General features: G+C 36.9%; 1 protein-coding gene across 11 annotated transcripts in view; it reads right to left on the reverse strand.

The window, feature by feature from the left end:
• Positions 1-18,812, reverse strand: part of PARD3 (par-3 family cell polarity regulator) — a 477,274-nt gene that overhangs the window by 192,905 nt on the left and 265,557 nt on the right. For 7 of the 11 annotated variants that reach the window (XM_067291888.1, XM_067291887.1, XM_067291885.1 and 4 more), the window contains 3 exons: positions 9,981-10,120; positions 7,927-8,055; positions 4,035-4,073 (listed from right to left, as the gene is read on the reverse strand). In XM_067291888.1, coding sequence (XP_067147989.1) covers positions 4,035-4,073; positions 7,927-8,055; positions 9,981-10,120 — 308 coding nt within the window. The remainder of the gene's footprint in view (positions 1-4,034; positions 4,074-7,926; positions 8,056-9,980; positions 10,121-18,812) is intronic. The other 4 variants (XM_067291891.1, XM_067291889.1, XM_067291890.1 and 1 more) reach the window with 1 other exon arrangement.

The raw sequence follows: 18,812 nt of genomic DNA on the forward strand, positions 1-18,812 counted from the left end.
TCTGCTGGTGCTTTCTATCCAAACTAAACTCCAAGAATTTTCCACCCATTAATCAATACATATTAAGTCTTGCTAGGTATTTGGTATTATATCTCTCATCTTTATAGTGTACAAAAACAGTTGTGTACAAAAAATGTACAAAAATAATTATGTATTAATTCTTACAAAATGCCTCTGAAAAAGGCAAAATTATCACCCTATTCCTAGAGCTGGTGAATTCTTGCATAAAAAAGTGTAGATGATTTACTCAAAATCACGCACAAATATCTAGGACAATCGAACCCAAAAGTGCTGACAGCTTTAACCGATATTATCCTTGGATTCTGATAAGAGATGGTAATCAAAATGAGATTTAAATAATAAAAGTATCAGTAGTACAAGTTCAGAAGAAAATAAAAAGTCACTGGAGGTCTTCATTGTATCCCATTTGCAATTTCTATAAGGACTGCTATACATTCTTATACTCGTCCAACACTCCAACCATTCTTGTTATGTTATTGCTACAAATACTGCACTCACTTAAATTCATACCATCCTGCTCGCTTACAACAATTTGACAGAAGAACAAATGAGAATAGAAAACTGACGTTTTCCCATGCTGCTAAGTAACACTCGTGAAAAGGAGCCCTGAGTTCTAGCTTTTAATGTCTTTTGACCAGTAGGAACACTCCCTAGAAAATACTTATGTAGATATAGAGATATACTTGTGTGTGTGTGTGTGTGTGTGTGTGTGTGTGTGTGTACACATACATGTGACAATTATTATTTTTCCAGTCCTATGCTTACATGCAAGTAAATTTGCTGGTTTGGATTCAGAAACAAACAGTGAAAGACAATTGCAAAAGCAAAATATTACTGAAACACTATTGACTTTGAAAGAGTATGGGGAAAAATTAATTGGCAGATGTTTTACATAGCATAATTAACAGTTCATTTCAATGCTCTATAACAAGATTAAGATAATTATGCTTAGAAACAGAAATGTAATAATGATAAATTACTAGTTTTCCTATTACGGTCAATCTTCCACATTCCAAATAATCATCATATTCAGAAATAGGTGCATCTGTTCCATTTTGTCATCAGCCCTACAAACGGTACAGTGTAGTGGCTGGATGAAACAATGCTTTCAAATAAGATACAGGAGATTTCCGTGCGTCAGGAATAAACTGACTGCCTGTTCCATTCATCAGCAAAATAGAAAGTAAAAACATCAGTACTGTTTTCACTAGGGCACAGTTATTGGATAGAGATGAAGATGCACTAGCAATTTGCATTTCTTATGGATTACTAGAGAGCTTAAATTCTGCAAGGTTAGCATGTTAAGAAAACTCCTCATTTACGGAAGTTCGTGAATGAAAATATGAGAGTCTGTATTCTGTGAAAGCATGAAAAATTCAAATATAAAGTCATATACTTTCCTGGATAGGTATCAAGAAAGAAAACTCTCTCATGAATTCAGGCCACAGATAAATTGATTAAAAAATAATTTTCACAGTTTTCTTTTATTTAAATGTATGAAGGTTCTGAATGCATTCAAATGCCATAATACATGTATATATCATTTGAACGAATAGTTTCCTGAGTGTACATCTTGAATGTTAACAATGAATCAATAAATTAGACCTTGTGTTTTTAAGTTCTACATATAAATTTATTTCAAGCTTCTGATTTTCAGGGTTTTTTGTCTTTTTTAATTTCAAAGTTGCTTTTTTTCTATTTCCCCACAAAGACATAATGAAAAACTACAGGCATTTTGCCTTTAAATTAAAAACAGACTAACAGATTTTTGTACTTAACCTTTCTCTCATTTCTCTAGCTTCTGAAAGTTCACTGCTTTCATTGCTTTTTCTTGCTTTGCTTTCTGCTATCAAGTCTTTGACACTTGGAGACTAAAAACTCACAACTAACAGCATGAAGATCAGAGCAGACACAGAAATAGAAATTGCAAGATTAGAAATCTCAAAGACTGAAAAGTAGACAGAGGAAGAATAAACAGGGATTGAGGCAGAACCAAGGAGAATAAAAAAAAACAAGTGTGTGACTATATTATTAATGTGCTGCTGAGAAAAATTAGTTCTGTAGAACTGCAGTATAACACTTATCCAAAACAAAGAAGATTGGAAGAACAGAGGTAAGTGCAAAATCATTGTGGCTTATAAATTTCCACTGACACCTTTCAGGTTTAGTCCATTTTTTATTCCCACTTAGAAGTAGGTACATTTAAAGAGACCTACTGCTCCTACTATCAATCACTTGCTTTGAGCTTTCAAATAAACAAATTAAAAAAAACCCATAATGAATGAAAAAAACAGAGCATTAAGCAAAACTTTGATCAACTTTCTAGTTTTATTCCTACACTAGCCAAGTATGTGTCCACAGGCTTCCCAATTCCCTTCCTTATTTTCAAGGCTCGCTTGCTTTCTGGCTGGTTCTAGCAGAGTTTTTCGGAAATACCTTACCAGTTATACACTCCCTGTCCCTCTAGCATAGCCCCCTGGTTAACAAACAAGTTATAGCTCATAGCTAAAAAGAACAAAGGAGAGATCCTCATTTCTTTTTGGATTTTTCTTAGGTAAAGTCAGGAGGCTGGTCCAAAAAGAGGTAGAGAAAGGATTTTTCCAAGGACCTTGTCACGAAGTTAACTTCACAACAGGAGAGCAAATGCTTTATAGAAACACCCCTCAAGGCAACCAGCCTGATCTTAATGAGGTTTTGGGGCAGAACTTCAACATATCTCCAAAAAACGGGACACTTTTGTATGACCACGCCCACAAATTATTTTCAGTTGTATTCAGTTACAGGCAGAAATGCTGTCCTGGGCTTTGATCTTTGATCTCCCCACCTATCAGCAGTACTTGGTAAGAGAGCATGAAGGTAAAAACATACATGCACTAAAGAGATGTGCTAAAAAGACACCATGAGGCATGTCTGAAACAATGATACACCTACAAGGTTGCAGAGCTCTTATGCAGATGCCTTTCAGACTAGAAGCTGTACAAGGACACTGAAAGATGGAAGGACAAAAGTGAATATTGCTACCTCTTACCCCAATGCCAGTTTTAGCAGTTACATTCCACCCCCCTGCAACGTTAACAGCATCAGGCAACTCTCTCACCGAGGTGACTCTTAAAACATCTCTTTACCTAGTCTTGATTTTTTTTTTTTACCTCAAACACTACCTCACTATCGCTGGCAAGGCATTCTGAGTCATCTAGAATAGGTTTTTTTTTTTCTATTTTTCAACAGCTTTTTTAACTAATTTCAAATCCCAGCATGATTCTGCTTAATTTCTACATAATCTAATTAATTATTTTACTTTGAAATAGGTATGCAAATGAATGGAGCTTCCTGAAGTATATTTTTAACTAAGATACAGTACGCATTTAAGGTAATATGTTATTCTAACATCCTGTGTTAATATTTCATAAAATATATCTTGTATTTTTGTAAACTTATGTTAGTATTATCTGTATTAAGACCGGCCCTGTCCCACTGAATAAAACGAGTTATATAAACCTCAATATACTGCCTCACTGACACATCACATGCAAAACTTGCTACAATCTGCAAAGGGTTAAACTTGATACTACTTCTCTACAGTTTCTTAAAAATAACTAACAACAACAAACAATGGTTTGCTATGAGGATACAATGTCAGACTTAAATCCAAACTGCCTAACTTTTGTGTGTTTGTATCTCAGGTTTCAGTCATATAATCATGGTTTAAACAATTAGTTTCAAAAAGTACCCCAAACTAAGAGTCTATTGTTATCATTCCAACTTTTAGCCTTTGGCTGTGTATAAAAGATGTAATTTCAAATAGCATTTGAACACACATAATATTTGAATTGTACATAATATTCTAAATGTATTTGAAATTACATAAAAACATACATTTAAAATGTAAAGCTAGAGAGAGCCATCTACAGTATATAATGTGAAAGGAGGATCTGTGAGACTTTGGTGGAGAAGTGCCATATCATTTTAAAACATCTGGGAGTCTTCCAGTATGGAAAAGACAAAGCTCTTACCGTTTCCTTTGGAATTTGTGACTGGCTTTGTTCTGCATTCTAAAGGAAGTAAAAAAAATAAATAAGAACACGGCTACATACGATATACTCTATCTATTAGCAGGGGGATATACAGAGAGCTCTAATTCTGATGTGAAGTGGTAATGGAAGAATGAAGGGAGCTAGTCACGCTCCCTGATCCAAACCTCTCTATATTAGCACTAAACCAGAGGTGAACAAAGATAATTTCCAGCAATCTTAGACCAGAGCACCTGACTTATCTCATTACGTGGGAGGTGGCTATCTGACCAAGGAAGGATCACAACTGCTTGCACCATTTTCTAGCTGGTGGAAAGTTCTCGTTCAGGGATGTTCTCCCCTGGCCTCTCCCTTCTGCTTTGAAATATTCAAAGAATGACCTTAGCAGTCCAGGTGAACCCTCCCAAATATTTTAAACAAGTACCTATTCTCATTTTAGAGATTCCCCTTCTTTGTTTGTTTGGATGAACCAGAAGAACCAAAACCTGATGTCCCAGGACTGGGGGATGCCTTCAGGCCGTCACAGCTGGGACTCTCCTGTACCCTGCGTTCCTCACTTGTGTCTCAGGGCACATAAGGACATCCCTGGAAACCTTTCTGTCCCCCATGTGCCTGGAGACACGTGAGGCCTATTGCTCTTCCAAACTCAGATCGGCCCATATTAAATCGCCTTTAGACACCCAGGAGCCACCTTGCTGCTGGTCGGATGATCACTTTGGCACTAGTCAGCAATTTCTTCCCCTTCCACTGGGCCAAAATTAGAACCCAGTGTTTTTATTGAACTTTTTCTGCTTTGGGCTGTTTTGCAGCAGATTACAATGCTTAAGCATAGAAATGCAGTGGTAAAGTAGTAACACAAATATCCAGTTAGCTTTAAACTACAGCCAAAAACCAGTCAGAGTAAAAGATGAAGAAGCCAACTACCAGGAACATATAAAAGACCTACATGTAAAACTGGACATATTAACTTGTATGCTAAAGGAGACATTAACTCTACAAGCAAGTTTCTCTTTGCTGATATTGAGAATTTAGCTCAAAAGCTAAATTATTTGAGTCAATCCTTTTGGTGGATTCACATAATCACTATCAGACTCTATGAAAATCCTTCACAATAAATAGTATGTTATACTTGAAAATCCATGCGAGTAATTCACACTCCTTTCATAAAGGAGGCAGGGGAGGATTTTTAAGAAACAATCCACTTCTCACACTGATGAGGACAAATCCAAATGCATTAACTTTTTGGCATTAGGTAACGCTGGAAGCAATAAAATGCCTGGTATTCTGAAGAAGCATAATCGTTCCACCAGAGCTCACTTATTAGAGTTGAATCCTGCCAATTTTATTTTACTCCCTGTGTCCACACTTCATTCACTTTTACCATGACCTGTAGCATAGAAGCTGCTGCACTGAATTATCATTCTCTCTCTCTCTCACACACACACACACACACACACTCTAACCTGACAACACGAACTACAAAGATCCCAGACTAACCCAAATGGGGCTCAGGTTAACATTCCCTTAAGTTTTATATACAACTATACACTGTCATAGGTCCTTTCCAGACAATAATGTCAACATACATCAAAGACATTACACTTCACAACTTCCCTGAATGTTTATTCTCTTCATTTTACTTATAAAGAAAACCAAAGATAAATAACTTTTCCAAAGTCATTCAGCAAGCTGTAACCCAAAACATAAAATCTAAACAACTCTTTTATTGGGATTACTAACTATAAAAATGTTGGCATATATAAATGGTTTTAATACTGAGTGTTCCTCAGCACAAAATATGAAGTCCTGCACTTTATCAAATGAATATTAAACAGGATTATTTTTATGAATACAGTTTCTGAGACACATCTCATTAAGTTAATATTTTAGCATACAAATGTAGAAGATATGATAGAAATAGGGGAAGGATGCAAAGCCAAATTGTTACTAAGTGACCAGAGAAGGTTTGTATGTGACAAAGTTGAACTGACCTGATTTCAGATCATTCCCCTCCCTCCTCCAATTTGTTTTTTAAACATAAAACTAGTTAAAGTGAATGAGAGCAACTAGCTGAAGAGACTTTTTTTTAGATTATTTCTTACCAGAGAAGAAAGAACAGCCCTTACACTGGGTTTCAGTTGAACAGTTTCCCCAGCACTTCTGCTCCTGCTCTTTGACAGCTGTCAGCAGAGCAGCCCTAGCATTTCCTCACATCAAAATGCAAACAGATCCTAACGCAACAGAGGATCATCACACACACATGCTGTCAGATCCCCACGACATAAATTGTTCAACTGGAGCTATAGCAATTTACACCAGTCCAGATCTGGCCCTCTGACTGCACAGTGAAGAGCCCACCTACCATCTGACATAGACAAGATGAGACCCAGCTTCCCTATACTCGTGTTTGCCAAAATAGCTGAGAAAGTATCACCTGAGCAGCAGCAGGGAGGCTACTGAGGTTAAACTCATTTAAAGGGGTCAGTTTGCTAAGATTTTTTAAATTTAATTCAGTATTACTACAGTTAAATCTATTCCAGATTCATGTCATATCATTGTTTAGGAGATATTAGTAAAAAATACTGAATAAATTATGCATTATAACTTCCTCATATTAATGTAGAAATAATATACACAAAATTAAGACATTTTCTTACTTCTAATTTTATTTAGAAAACTTAAAAAGCATTTTCAATCACCTTTATGTAAGATACCAATACTGTGAAAATTACATCATAGAAACTTATAAACAGATTGCTTTCACAGTTTCAGCCGTAAGATAGGGCATAACATGACTTCAAATTGTTCATTTCTCTTCATTTTATGACAACTTTCACTTAATGTATCAATACCTGAAGTCATGTTCCAAGAGCATTAAGCTAAATGCGCAGTTCATCTGCAACATTCCCTGCCACTTTGACTTATAAGGTTTAATTGCAGTTTTGAAAAATAAAGGTTAATGTTAACTATCTTGAAGTGTTCAAACAGAAATTCATTCTTTTTGCATTCAAAATAACATGAATCCAAAAGAAAAATGAAACAATCTATTTATCACAACTAAATGTCACTTATATTTGTCTATCTTCTCATGATAATGCAGTCAAATAATTTATTTTAGAGCTATATATAGCTATGATAATACAAATAATAAATAACTCCAGCAGTTTAATGGAATACAGAACAAAGTAAGACTGCTACATTCACAGTCTACCTTTTCATAACAGAAATTATCTCGAATAATTATCAGGGAAATATCTGTATACACTATGCAAGTGGAACAGGTACAGTATGAAACATCTTTTTTTTCCATTTCATGTAAATTCCTCAGAAACATTTTCTGAATTACCCTGCTAAATTAATAACTGTGGGGTTTCCATTCCATAGAGAGATTGCCTTTATATTCAAACAAGAACTATTATTTTTTGTATATTCCACTTTTTCATAGTAAGTTATTCACATATACTATTTTGGCATAATATTAAATGTTCTAAAATAGTTTGGTGAGCAGGTAGTGGGACAAATGGCAAGCTTACAAACATAGATTTGTCCATGTGAAAGATATGAAATAATCTACTTGTCTGCATGCATCCAAACAAGTCCATCAAATAGCTTCTTCTATAATAAGCATTTTCACTCAAAATACATTCAGACTGATTTTCAAACTCTCACTCATACATTTTTAACAAATATTTAATTCCAATATGAGATCTCAAATAGAATAAAAAGCATTCACGTAAAATGTTCTAAATAAAGCAAAATAGCAATTTGTTTTCTTATATTCAGTTCTGGCCACGCACATTTACTAGCAGGTGACAAGATCAAATCATTTGCTCACAACCATCTAAATCTCTTAGCTGCTCTCTACTTTACGCACCAGTTCCCTGGGATGGAATGTTTCTTCCTGTCGAAAAATCAGGAGGCTGACGGTCCCTCCCATCTTGGTGCTTCTCAGCAAGGACACAACTTCTTCTTGAGTTTTTCCTGTTAAATCAACTCCATTTACCTGTGCCAAAGGAAATATTGGAAATTGCTAAGACTCCAAAATGGGAAAAAGTATTAGAAACTCATATGGAGAATTCACGTGAAACATATAGGATTGCATTAAAAAAAAAAAAAAAAAAAGCTCACTGAAGCAAACTGCTCATTGGCTGAGTATAGCTTCCATTTAAGAGAATTTGCAGCAAAACGTGAATCTCTGGCCTGAATTAAACTAAACCCATAGTTATACAATCTTCAGAAACAGAAAGACAGACCTTTGTCTTGAAACATTTCACAAATCGAATAATAATAGTTGCTAAAGAACAGCCAAAAAACCCTAAGCTCTTTTATCAAACAAGTGCATTCAATTTGCTGTCTTTTACCGCTGTTTTCTCTCTTATTCACACACACACACACTTTTTTTTTTTTTTTTTTTTTTTTTAATGTTTTCCTCTTTTGCTATTTCCTTCTTCCACTCTCCTCTCTGGCTTTCCCCCTACTTTCCTGTCCCTGCCCTGCATCAGCACTAGGCTAACTGGCCACACTCCTCCTCTTTACCTTCATTCACAAACCAACACATTCTTTACACGTGAATACCAATAAGAAGCAAGACAACATTTCCCTCCCTTTTAGCAGCAACAGTAGACTCCAGGGTATACTCCAAAGCAAACTAATTTCATCTACCAATGTTTTTACAGGAATTTCTGCATGAAAATCTTTTGGCGAAATCAACGTGTGATCCAAAATGAGTCCTGTTTCCACATGCCGTGCTTTTATACAGCTCTGCCAAATGTATCCTGTACTATAAATTATGTCAAAAGTAGATACCAATTCCCCCCCCCCCCAAAAAAAAAAAAAAAAACACTTTGAGGCAGTTGCTCTTTATTTTGCCTTTATTCAGTGAGCCAAGCACTCGGCTCCTGTCAGCACGGGCAGGGAACACACACAGGTGAGTTGCCTGCTGCCTGAGCCAGCTCGAGTAAGAGAGAGGATGGAGCAAGACACAACCGTCTGAGGCTCGCCTGTTCAGAAACGTTCAGGAAACTGAAGGCAGACCAGCTAATGGTGTTAAGCAAGGAAACACTATCATGTGTTGCTCATAAGCAGTTATCAAACTATCAGCTTCTCCTTCCTCCCAGTACGAGATCACAGCTGAGATGCTGTAACTGTCTTCTTAAATGCTTGTCAGCCCCTTCTGCTCAGCTCATCTGGTTACCTTGAATTACTCTCAGCAGTGGCAGCAATTACAGAAGTCTATTCTGTCGGAATGACTCAAACCGACTTTGCCAGCTTTGCAGTAAAGTGGAGTTAGGGCACTGAACAGGAGTCAGCAAATCTCAGCTGCAGCTCCAGCGCCGTTGGGCTTTGGGGCGGTAGGGATGAGCTGCGGGTGGCAACCTCTCAGTCATGCCGGGGGAGCTGCAGGAAGGTCTCTGCTCTGCTCCCATCCCAGAGAGATTTAACCCCCGGGAGGATGCCCTCCCTTCAGGAGGGAGGCGGCCTTGATTCTCAGTAGCACCATCCTCCTCTTGCATCATGCCTTTAAGTTAATTCACTAAACCTTTTCAGAGGACTGTTTTTCATACTTGGCAACACCTCCAATCATTTCCCATCTGTCACTCTGTGCTGATTTAATGTCATGTATTAGGTAACAAATACTCTGCTTCAACTTATTCCTCAACAGTGACGCAAGAATATGGCACAAAGTCACATAAGGATATTTAAACTCTTTTTTTCATAATACGTCGTGAGTCTTGTTCTTTAAACAACTACCTTTTGCAAATGCACAGCTCTTAATCTGTTACCCCAAGAAAGAAGAAAAAAAAAAAGAAAGAAAAAAGAAAGAGGGAAACATTTTCCTGTAATATAAATTATTAAGAATTTCTGGAAGTGAACTAGTCTATGGACTTATAACAAAATATAGAGAAACAACATATAACGCTTCATCACCTCAATTAATCGGTCTCCAGCTTTTAGTCTCCCATCTTGAATAGCTGCACCTCTTGGAAGGATGTTTTTCACATAAATTGGAGCAGAGCCACCAATTGGGACATCTCTTGAAGTAATGCTAAATCCCAAGCCCTCTGTACCTGTGCGAGAATGTAGAAAATTACTTGTTAAAATGCACATTTTATATTATATATTATTTTTATCCAGCAGAATATATGTATATCTCAGTGATAAAATCCATGAAAATACATGTATAAGAGATAAGAGTTACTGCATGGGAAAATACATATACATACACACATACACACACACGCGCGCATATATATATATATATATATATATATATATAAAGGAAAAATATAGCCAATTCTTGGCACAAGAGGCTTAGCAGGCCTTCCCTGTAACTTGCTGTTCTGACAATTTCCAAGTCACTGCCATATTTCCATCTTTCTATTTTAAATAAGATGAATGACAAGAAATCAGAACAAAGTATATCTGATATCCTACCACTGCCTTCCCCCTTGTCAATCTGGATATTGCCAATAATCCTTTCTTTCTCTTTTGTGACTCTCAGCAATGTCAGTAAGCTGACACTGCTGGCCATGAGGTTTTTTCCGCTCACTTCTGACTACTGGAAGGTGATGGATAAAACTGGAGTTCAGTGGTCTCATTTCTTCTGCTCCAAGAGAGCTCAGATGGCTTTCTGTCCCCAGCTCCTCTGCCCCGCGGGCTCTCTCGTTGCCGCTCACACTGGATTACGCCCCATCTTCCACCACACGCAGCGTACGCAAGGCTGCTTTGGCAGGTCACAAAGCCACGCTGGCGCCCTTACACTCGTTTTTTAAATCCTGCTGTGCATCCAGGTGACTACACTTAGCTAAGACTGACTGAAGCAAAAAAAAGAAGTTTAAGATGACCTGAACAAATACAGAGGGGTCCAGCCAACATGGCAAATGAGGCTTGCTTGTATTTCAAAGAAATTACACTCACAATTGGTTACTGACATGCACTGTATTTCAGCACCCTACCAGGTCTGGGATTCACAAGCAGAAAGGACAAAAAGAAATCTTTCCTACCATGCTGATAGCTCATTCATGATCTCTTTGATGTACCCTACCCAGCAATATCTGCAACCTTCGAAACTCTATGCTGATGTTCCCCAACACTGCACACTGTTTAAGACCATTCAGGACTGTTTATCTAGCATGAAATGCAGACAGCTGTTAAACGGCGCATGTCCCCAACAGCGACTGTCAGTATCTACAACTTCGATTTGCAGCATCTCACAGTGACTGTCGAGAGATGCCTACAATTCACTAGCTAGATATACACATGCCCAACCTAGATTTAATCTGACTTACTTGGGTGACCTTTAGTTAGGACTCAGTGATATAAATTTCACATCAGGTTATTGCCGTGAGCATAGCTACGGTCCCCAAAAGTTGCACAATATATCCCTTTGCATAAAAGCTCAGGCACAGGCAGTAGCAGAGCTTTTATGCAACAGTACTTGGCTTTGAATCGCTGGGAAGCTGAACGTGTCCTGTGTGAAAGACACACAACTAGAGAATTACCAAAGCTTAAGCCTAAATTAATTTGTGTCTTTTAATCTGTTCCCTATGCTCATTTGCTAAATCTACTTTTTCACACATGTGAAAAGGAAGCAGGAGTCCTATATTACCAGTATTAGTTTACATGCAGATTTCTGAAATCTCCACAACTACATCTGACTAAAATTTAGTAAAACATATTTTAATAGCAAGAAGGTAACCGTGGAAAGAAATAAGTTGACATAGAAGACAGTGGGGGATAGGTGGAATGTAGCTTTTTAAAGCTTCCTTCTTGAAAGTAGGTAATCCTCATGCATCTAATGCAGAGTAGGAGCACGCAACTCATATTGTTCAACAAATTGGGATTAATTCCTCTAGGCTTCATGAGAGGACTTCCTTTCCTCATATCTGCAGCCTTCAAGATAGCTGAAAAACTGATATTTGAACTTGAAGGCCTTCACCCACTTTCAGGCTAATATAAAATTTATGAGTGCTATTACACAAAGATGGAAAAATCACTAAATATCATAATATCCCTATTTTAGTTTGGAGACCTCACAATTCTAATGATGTCTCAAACATTCATATAGCTCTTTAATTCCTTGCAAGATATGAAGAAGATCTGTAAAAAATTAAGGTTTTTTTAAGTCACATCTCAGCTTTTTTTTTTTTTAATAGTGTTTATCTTTTACATATTTTAAGGATCTATGTTGAATACTGCTCTCTGAATACACGTTTTGTCTGCTAAAATTTCTAAACTAATATTAGAATATGACTGCATGCCCAAGACAACATTTCCTTATTAATAAGCCTAATACCCAAAGCCTGATTATGGGGTCATTACAGATGTGCGGTTCTTACACTCCTCTTTCAAACCCTGAGGGAAAAATGGAAGTTGAAATGTTCATATTACAAATGCACACAGGATATCAACTTGGACTATGGCATTTTATGCTGTCCAGTCTCCAGAAAGCCCTTTCCAAAACCTGCAGAATTCTGCAAATCCACAGTGACTGATTCCATATATTACCAGAATAAAATTTTAATCTACTTGTTTCTGTAAAAAGAGAGTGCCTAGACTAGGCTACATTTTGCTATGCTGCTTTGTACAGCTGTGAAACAGCTTTTGAATGTCATTTTCCTCTTACTTTTTCACTGCTTCATTTTACTGTTATTATACTATAGCTGCCCTTAGCTGTATAATATCAGCTTCATCAACCCCTATCCTTATTGTATATAATTTAGGAGTTGGCAAGATTTGGAAATAGAGAGACACATTCAACTGAAGCCAAAAATACATACAGCTGTGGCTGGATCAACTTTATGCTTATTTTTTCCTTTTTATACACTTAACTGATTCAGTTATCTATACTCCAAATCAATAGAAATGTGTATTACGTCTTAATACCTCTCTGCTACAAAAATTTTTTTTTAGTTCTTATGGTGTAAAGCTGTGCATTATAATGAGGGAACTGTGCAAACATACTGTAGGCTCCTCTGATATCTCTGATTTATACTTAAAGAGGCCTTTAATACGGCTACAGAAACTGGACACACAGAGTCAGAACGAGAACGGAAGTAGAAAAAGGAAGGAATTTTCATCTTTTTGAAAATACAGCAGTTATTACTCTCAAAGCACTGGAGCTTCAGTTTGTAATGTCTAGATTATCTGAGCTATATTCAACTTAATCCCTTACAGATTTTGAAAAGAAAGAGTGTAGAAAACACATCTTCCTCTCTCTATAGCTGTCATCTCTGACAATGATCAAATTACACCAAGTGATAATAACATTTAAAAATTACCCACTAATTTGTGTAATTCAAATTCTTAGGCTTCTTTTGATAAACCAGCAGCTCTCTCGACCAGTTAGAGCTCCCTTTTTCTCCAGAAGGCAATGTCGAACACACTTTCTAAGGTCACATTACCCTAGAGAGCTCAGCTAGCTCTGAACTGAAGACAAAATATTTTTAGGTGAATAAAATGGGCAGTTACAATAGTAGAACTACTACGTTGCACAAACAGACGAGAGGCAGATTCAATGTTTCAATTGCTATTTTGGGGGAAGTCGGTTCTAGTAGCACTAAAACAGAAAAAAAACCTTCACAAAATTTAATTAAATATATATTCAAATGAACATTGTTGTCTTAGTTGGAATCAGCCTGATCATAAAATGACAGGATGTTAAAGGAATTTTTCTGTGTTGCTAGAGATGGCTAGCTTTCCTGTCATCTCCCAGTGAAGAAGGGTTTAATTTCTCCCTGACGCCAGCATCATCTTCTTGACTGTAGAAAGAACAGGACTGAGGTAATGCTCCCGTCTTTCTAAGGCTCTGCTGCATTCACAAGTGTGCTCTCCTCAGCCAGCATCTAAATTTTCAGGAGCAAAATGTGTGACAGGGGGGAAATACTGCCAGAACACAAGAGAAAAGCGAAGCATCACCTCTGCACTGCTTGCAGTATTTTCACTGGTTAATGACGACAGGGAATTTTCAGAGCAAAAGCATCAGATACATTTTAAAATATGTATTTCTACACCCTGCAAAATGTCACAAAGATGACAACTGCTCTTACTGCAAAGGAAATACAGAAGGAATACTGTTTCTGCAATTGGTCAAAAGACCAGCAGAGATCTTGAAAGCCACATACACGCTAGAGTCCTTTGTGCAAAGCTGAACATACGCTGTTACCAAGTCACTTGCCCTCAAGAACTTCCCCTGCTTTAGACTAAGGCAAGTGTGATGTAAAATCTCTATTTTAAGCACTGTGGGGAAGAGGTGAAGTGCAGCCAGTTTCAGGACTGCAGGACACAGTTTAACACAAGGCGCAGGTGTGCCTCCAGTCACATAGATCCCTTGGCAATCAAAGACCATAATCTAACCGTGACAGTCCCACACAGGGGCAAAATACAGGAGTCAGATCATTGCTAGACAGAATATAAACCATAAAAGAACTCATGGCCCATTTTGCCTGCATGATTTCTTTTGGCTTATTTTGACCTCTGCATTCCTCTTAGGTAGGAGTTAATCCACAGAGTAATTATAATCTCTGATTGTTTGTACATGTGCGTTTGCTACCCATCTATCTAAGTTTCCATTTTCTTTCACTGCTGGAGAACGACCAAGCAATAAGCTCCTGCAATGAGTGTTTGTTGCAGCTCTGCATCTGATTAATTTCCCCCAGTTTTGTATTCGGGGAGCGAAAAGAGGGCTAGTTACTAGGATAGCAAGTTAATTACAGTGATCACAGAACTCCTTCAGATCCCATTTTGATATTTAAACACATTAACTCATTTTAAAGAAAGAGAATGCTTTGAACTGAGGCTCAAGCATGAAGTGACCTGCACTCCCTAAGTTTATACAGATCAACCTTGTCTTTAAAATCCTGTCTTAAGACTAACTATTTCCCCAGTTGTCCCTCCTACATGGTTCCTCCCAGGATCTGCAGGCAAACAAGCGTTACTTTATGAGCTTTGACTAGACACATTCCTCTCAATTAGTTCAGAGACCCAATAAGGAACATTTGAAGGACCTACACTACCAGCTGCTTACGATATTTGTCTTACAATTACCTTCTCCTTCAGGAGTGCAAGCAAAGCTTGAAATAAATCATGCTCTTCTTGCTCTCCTAATTTAAGAATGTGCAGACAGATGAGTTCTCAGGTACTTAGTGCAAATCTCCCTAAATTAAAAAAAATCCCACCTCTAAAACAACATAAAATGTTTGATGACCAGACAGTCATACACTATATTTGTTAGTATCTTATGTAAGAGAAGCAGAGAATATTTTAGAACTACATATGGAAAATTCACACAGGTGACTAGTCTTCAGCTGGAATAAAAGTCTTTTAAAGGAAGGTCCAGATCCTTTCTTACAACACAAAAGACAAAGAACACAGTTTCCCTTTCATGAAATAACTAAGGGAAGTAGGGCACACATATAAACAGTTTGGGACACAAAGTAGTTGAAAAAAGTGAGTTACAAAATAAAACATCCTCATTTAATGACAGCATTAGACTAGGAAAATATCCAGAATATGGAGAGATATAACATTAAAATAAAACTAAGTAGAAGGACCACATGCTCTGTGACAGTAATTATAGCAGCTATGCTCCTTTCAAGCCTTTCCAGTTCCTGCTTTTTCACAACAGACTATTTCTTAGGATCCATATACAGATGGTTTATTGCTGAAATAATTATCTGACTGCTTTAGCCTAGAAAATGTTTTTCTGTTGAAGACTGGACTGCACGTAAGAGCTGAACAGAAAAAATGCTATGCTCCTTGTGAGGGGCTTTCACTACTACCACGTTTAGCAGGCTTTCAAAACTTACCAAGACCATTTTAGATACGTTCTGAATAGTTACTTATTTTAAACCCCATAATTTCAGAATTTGTGCATGTGCAGGCAGGGTAAATGTATGTGCAAATGACTGCTTAGAAACCTTACTGCTCAGGCGTCTATAAAATTTCTGCTGCCACATGCACAATCAAGACAAACTACTTGCGTGTCCATTTTTTTATGCAGTTGTGTGATTTGGAATATCTTTTTTCTCTAAGCAAAGTTCATACCTCTCAATAAGATCTTTGACTATGCTAATAAAAACATTCTTCCCTTTTTGCTACAGCCTGCTAATAAATAATGATCAGAGGTGTTTTCTTAAAAATGGAAAGATGAAATGATGCAATTTACTTTTCTCTAGTGGCTAATAATGCCCAAAAAGATTTGCTTCACACTTGACTCAGATATGCTTCTTATTTCTCAAGGTCACTTAAGCAATTTAGGAATCTACAAGTTGCATTTCAAAAGTGACAAACACCGCTCCTGCATCTCAACAGGTATTTTAAAATCAGTCTGTTTCTAAGAGAACATTTCAATCACTTCAAAAGAAATTTTAAATAAAAGTTTAAAATGTCAGTTCGAAGTCTGGCTCAAAAATCTGTATGGAAAAACAGGAGAGTATGATGAAAAATGCATGTAAATCTGTACACTTTAGGTACATGATGCAAGATATAGATAAGTTCAGGGTCTTGTCTTATATGTTCTACTGTATAAACAAGTTAACCCAAGGTAAAAAGTTAGCGCACATTAGCTGAACTGTAACTGCCCATATGTGTGCTTTAGTCTATAGAAAACACGATGCAATTTTAAATTAGCATACTTCTAAATTATCCATAGCATCTGTTCTGTGTCTCTAACAACTTCTCGCAGAAGGGAAGTTGGGTGTTGCAGGGCTGAATGTCAAGCTGCCATAATACCAAATGCCCAGTCACCTACAGGGACCCCTAGTGCTTAAGCTTGGCTCTGTAGACAAGAGAGAGCTTTAACAACCGCAGAATGCCCAGCCAGCCAAACAGGTATCCAGTGGAAAACTCTGAAGAGCAAGGAGTTTTGTAATTCTCCTCATCTCTATGATTTAAACGTTTTTCTCTGTTGTACTGCACAAAGGTGCCTCCTTCCTCTCAGGATTCACCATCTCCCAGAATTTGGCTACTGTGCCCTTTCTATCAAGAACTGTGATGGACTCCATCCTTCCTTTCAAATGAACTTACTGAAACTACAGATGTCCTCCTTAAAGAATTTGCAGAGGATTTAGTAAATCTGGTTTCAGTGATTCCTACAGCTATCTTGCTGTAGAGTATCCTACAATTCTGACAATCATTTCTTTCTCTTGAAGCTATACTATTTTGCAAGGGATAATTAAATATTCTTTGGGCCAAAAAGGGAGAGAAGAACACAATTCCCACTGCTGGTACTTAGATCAGTCTCTGGAAGCAGGAGACACGGGCTGAAGTCCTAATGCACTTCAACGCATACTGCAGACAAAAAATAGCAAAATATTTGGTGGAATTAGGACTTAGTAAACATGAGCTAGATTTTGACATTTTACCTAAAGTATTATCTATTTAATTTACCTACATAAAAACATAGTGATAGATAAAAAAATGATCCAATGCACTGAATATTATCATACCTGAAGGATATCAAATAAGATGAAGCTAATCGAAACACTGAGTACTTCAGGCTTGCTTTAGTACAGTGACATTGTCAAAAACAGTGCATATGAAATCTGAGCAATACAACATCCAATTGAAAAACAGTATTTTGAAAGCTTTAGGGTTATCAAGCTAAATGCTGCAAGTTACTGACTGCTCAAAGACTGAGCCTTAGAATCTTTTGTTGTATAGCAGGAGACCTATAATTGTTGGCTAAAGTTCCCTCTCAGTTGCATGGGCTTAAATCCAATGTAATCAAAAAAAATGAACTGGTGTAGATGAGATCAAAATTTGTCCTAACACACTGTGTGCGATATAAGTGGTTTTACTTCCCCTACATATTAGCTATAAAGAATTTTATTTATTTATTTATACTTACTGTGTATCAGCTTACACCAAAATATACATAAACACAGGCTGGCTGTCATTTCTTGTGCTATCTTAATTTGTGTGAAATATTAAGCTGGACTGTTATACAGCCTTAATAGCATTAGAATATCGGTAATAACCCCTACATCTATATGCTAAAAGTTCAGGCCCTGACCTTTAAGGAAAGATAAACAAATATCCATTTTCATTTAGAAAAGCCAGCAAACATTCTGCATTGACTGAAACATATGACTGACCTTCTCTTCTGACTTTATTAAACAGCTAAATCCTATGAAAGTTCAGGTTATTTTAAAATGCCAAAACAGCAGTAAATATTAAGAAATCATAATTATGGAAGCACATTCTATAGGGCTATCCTACCATGTCATTTTATATAATACAGCTCACGCAATATGTAGAAACACAGCTGTAATAAAGAAGGTCTGTCTGTATTGAAGAGTCAATTCTCATATACTACATCATTAACCAGAATGCACCAGTCAAATCAAAAGTGAACTTCAAGATGAAGCCCTACATGCTTGTATGCCTTAACGCACCCCACAAGGAATTTTTAATCTAATAATAGTAACCGGCAAAATAACTGCTCTGTGTCAGCTACAAAGAAAGCACATTTGTTAAGTTTCTATAAAGCCTGTATTATTAAAACATCCTTCATTAGAAATAATAAAAGACAAGCAATGTCCCCTATTGCACCTATATGTATAGCAAACTACTTGGGGGTATACTTAAGTGTTTTGCTTCATTTGTTGCTCCTTGTGTGAATTCTCGGACAGATCAAATGAAAGTCAAAATGGGAGAACATGCCTCTTTCCACAGTGGATATTAATAAATGAAAGACAATGATAAAAAAGGAATGTTTTGATGCAAAGATTTTATAAAACATTACCCTGCATAAAACAC

Source organism: Apteryx mantelli, chromosome 2 (genome assembly GCF_036417845.1).
Source record: "Apteryx mantelli isolate bAptMan1 chromosome 2, bAptMan1.hap1, whole genome shotgun sequence".
In the NCBI taxonomy this organism is placed as follows: domain Eukaryota; kingdom Metazoa; phylum Chordata; class Aves; order Apterygiformes; family Apterygidae; genus Apteryx; species Apteryx mantelli.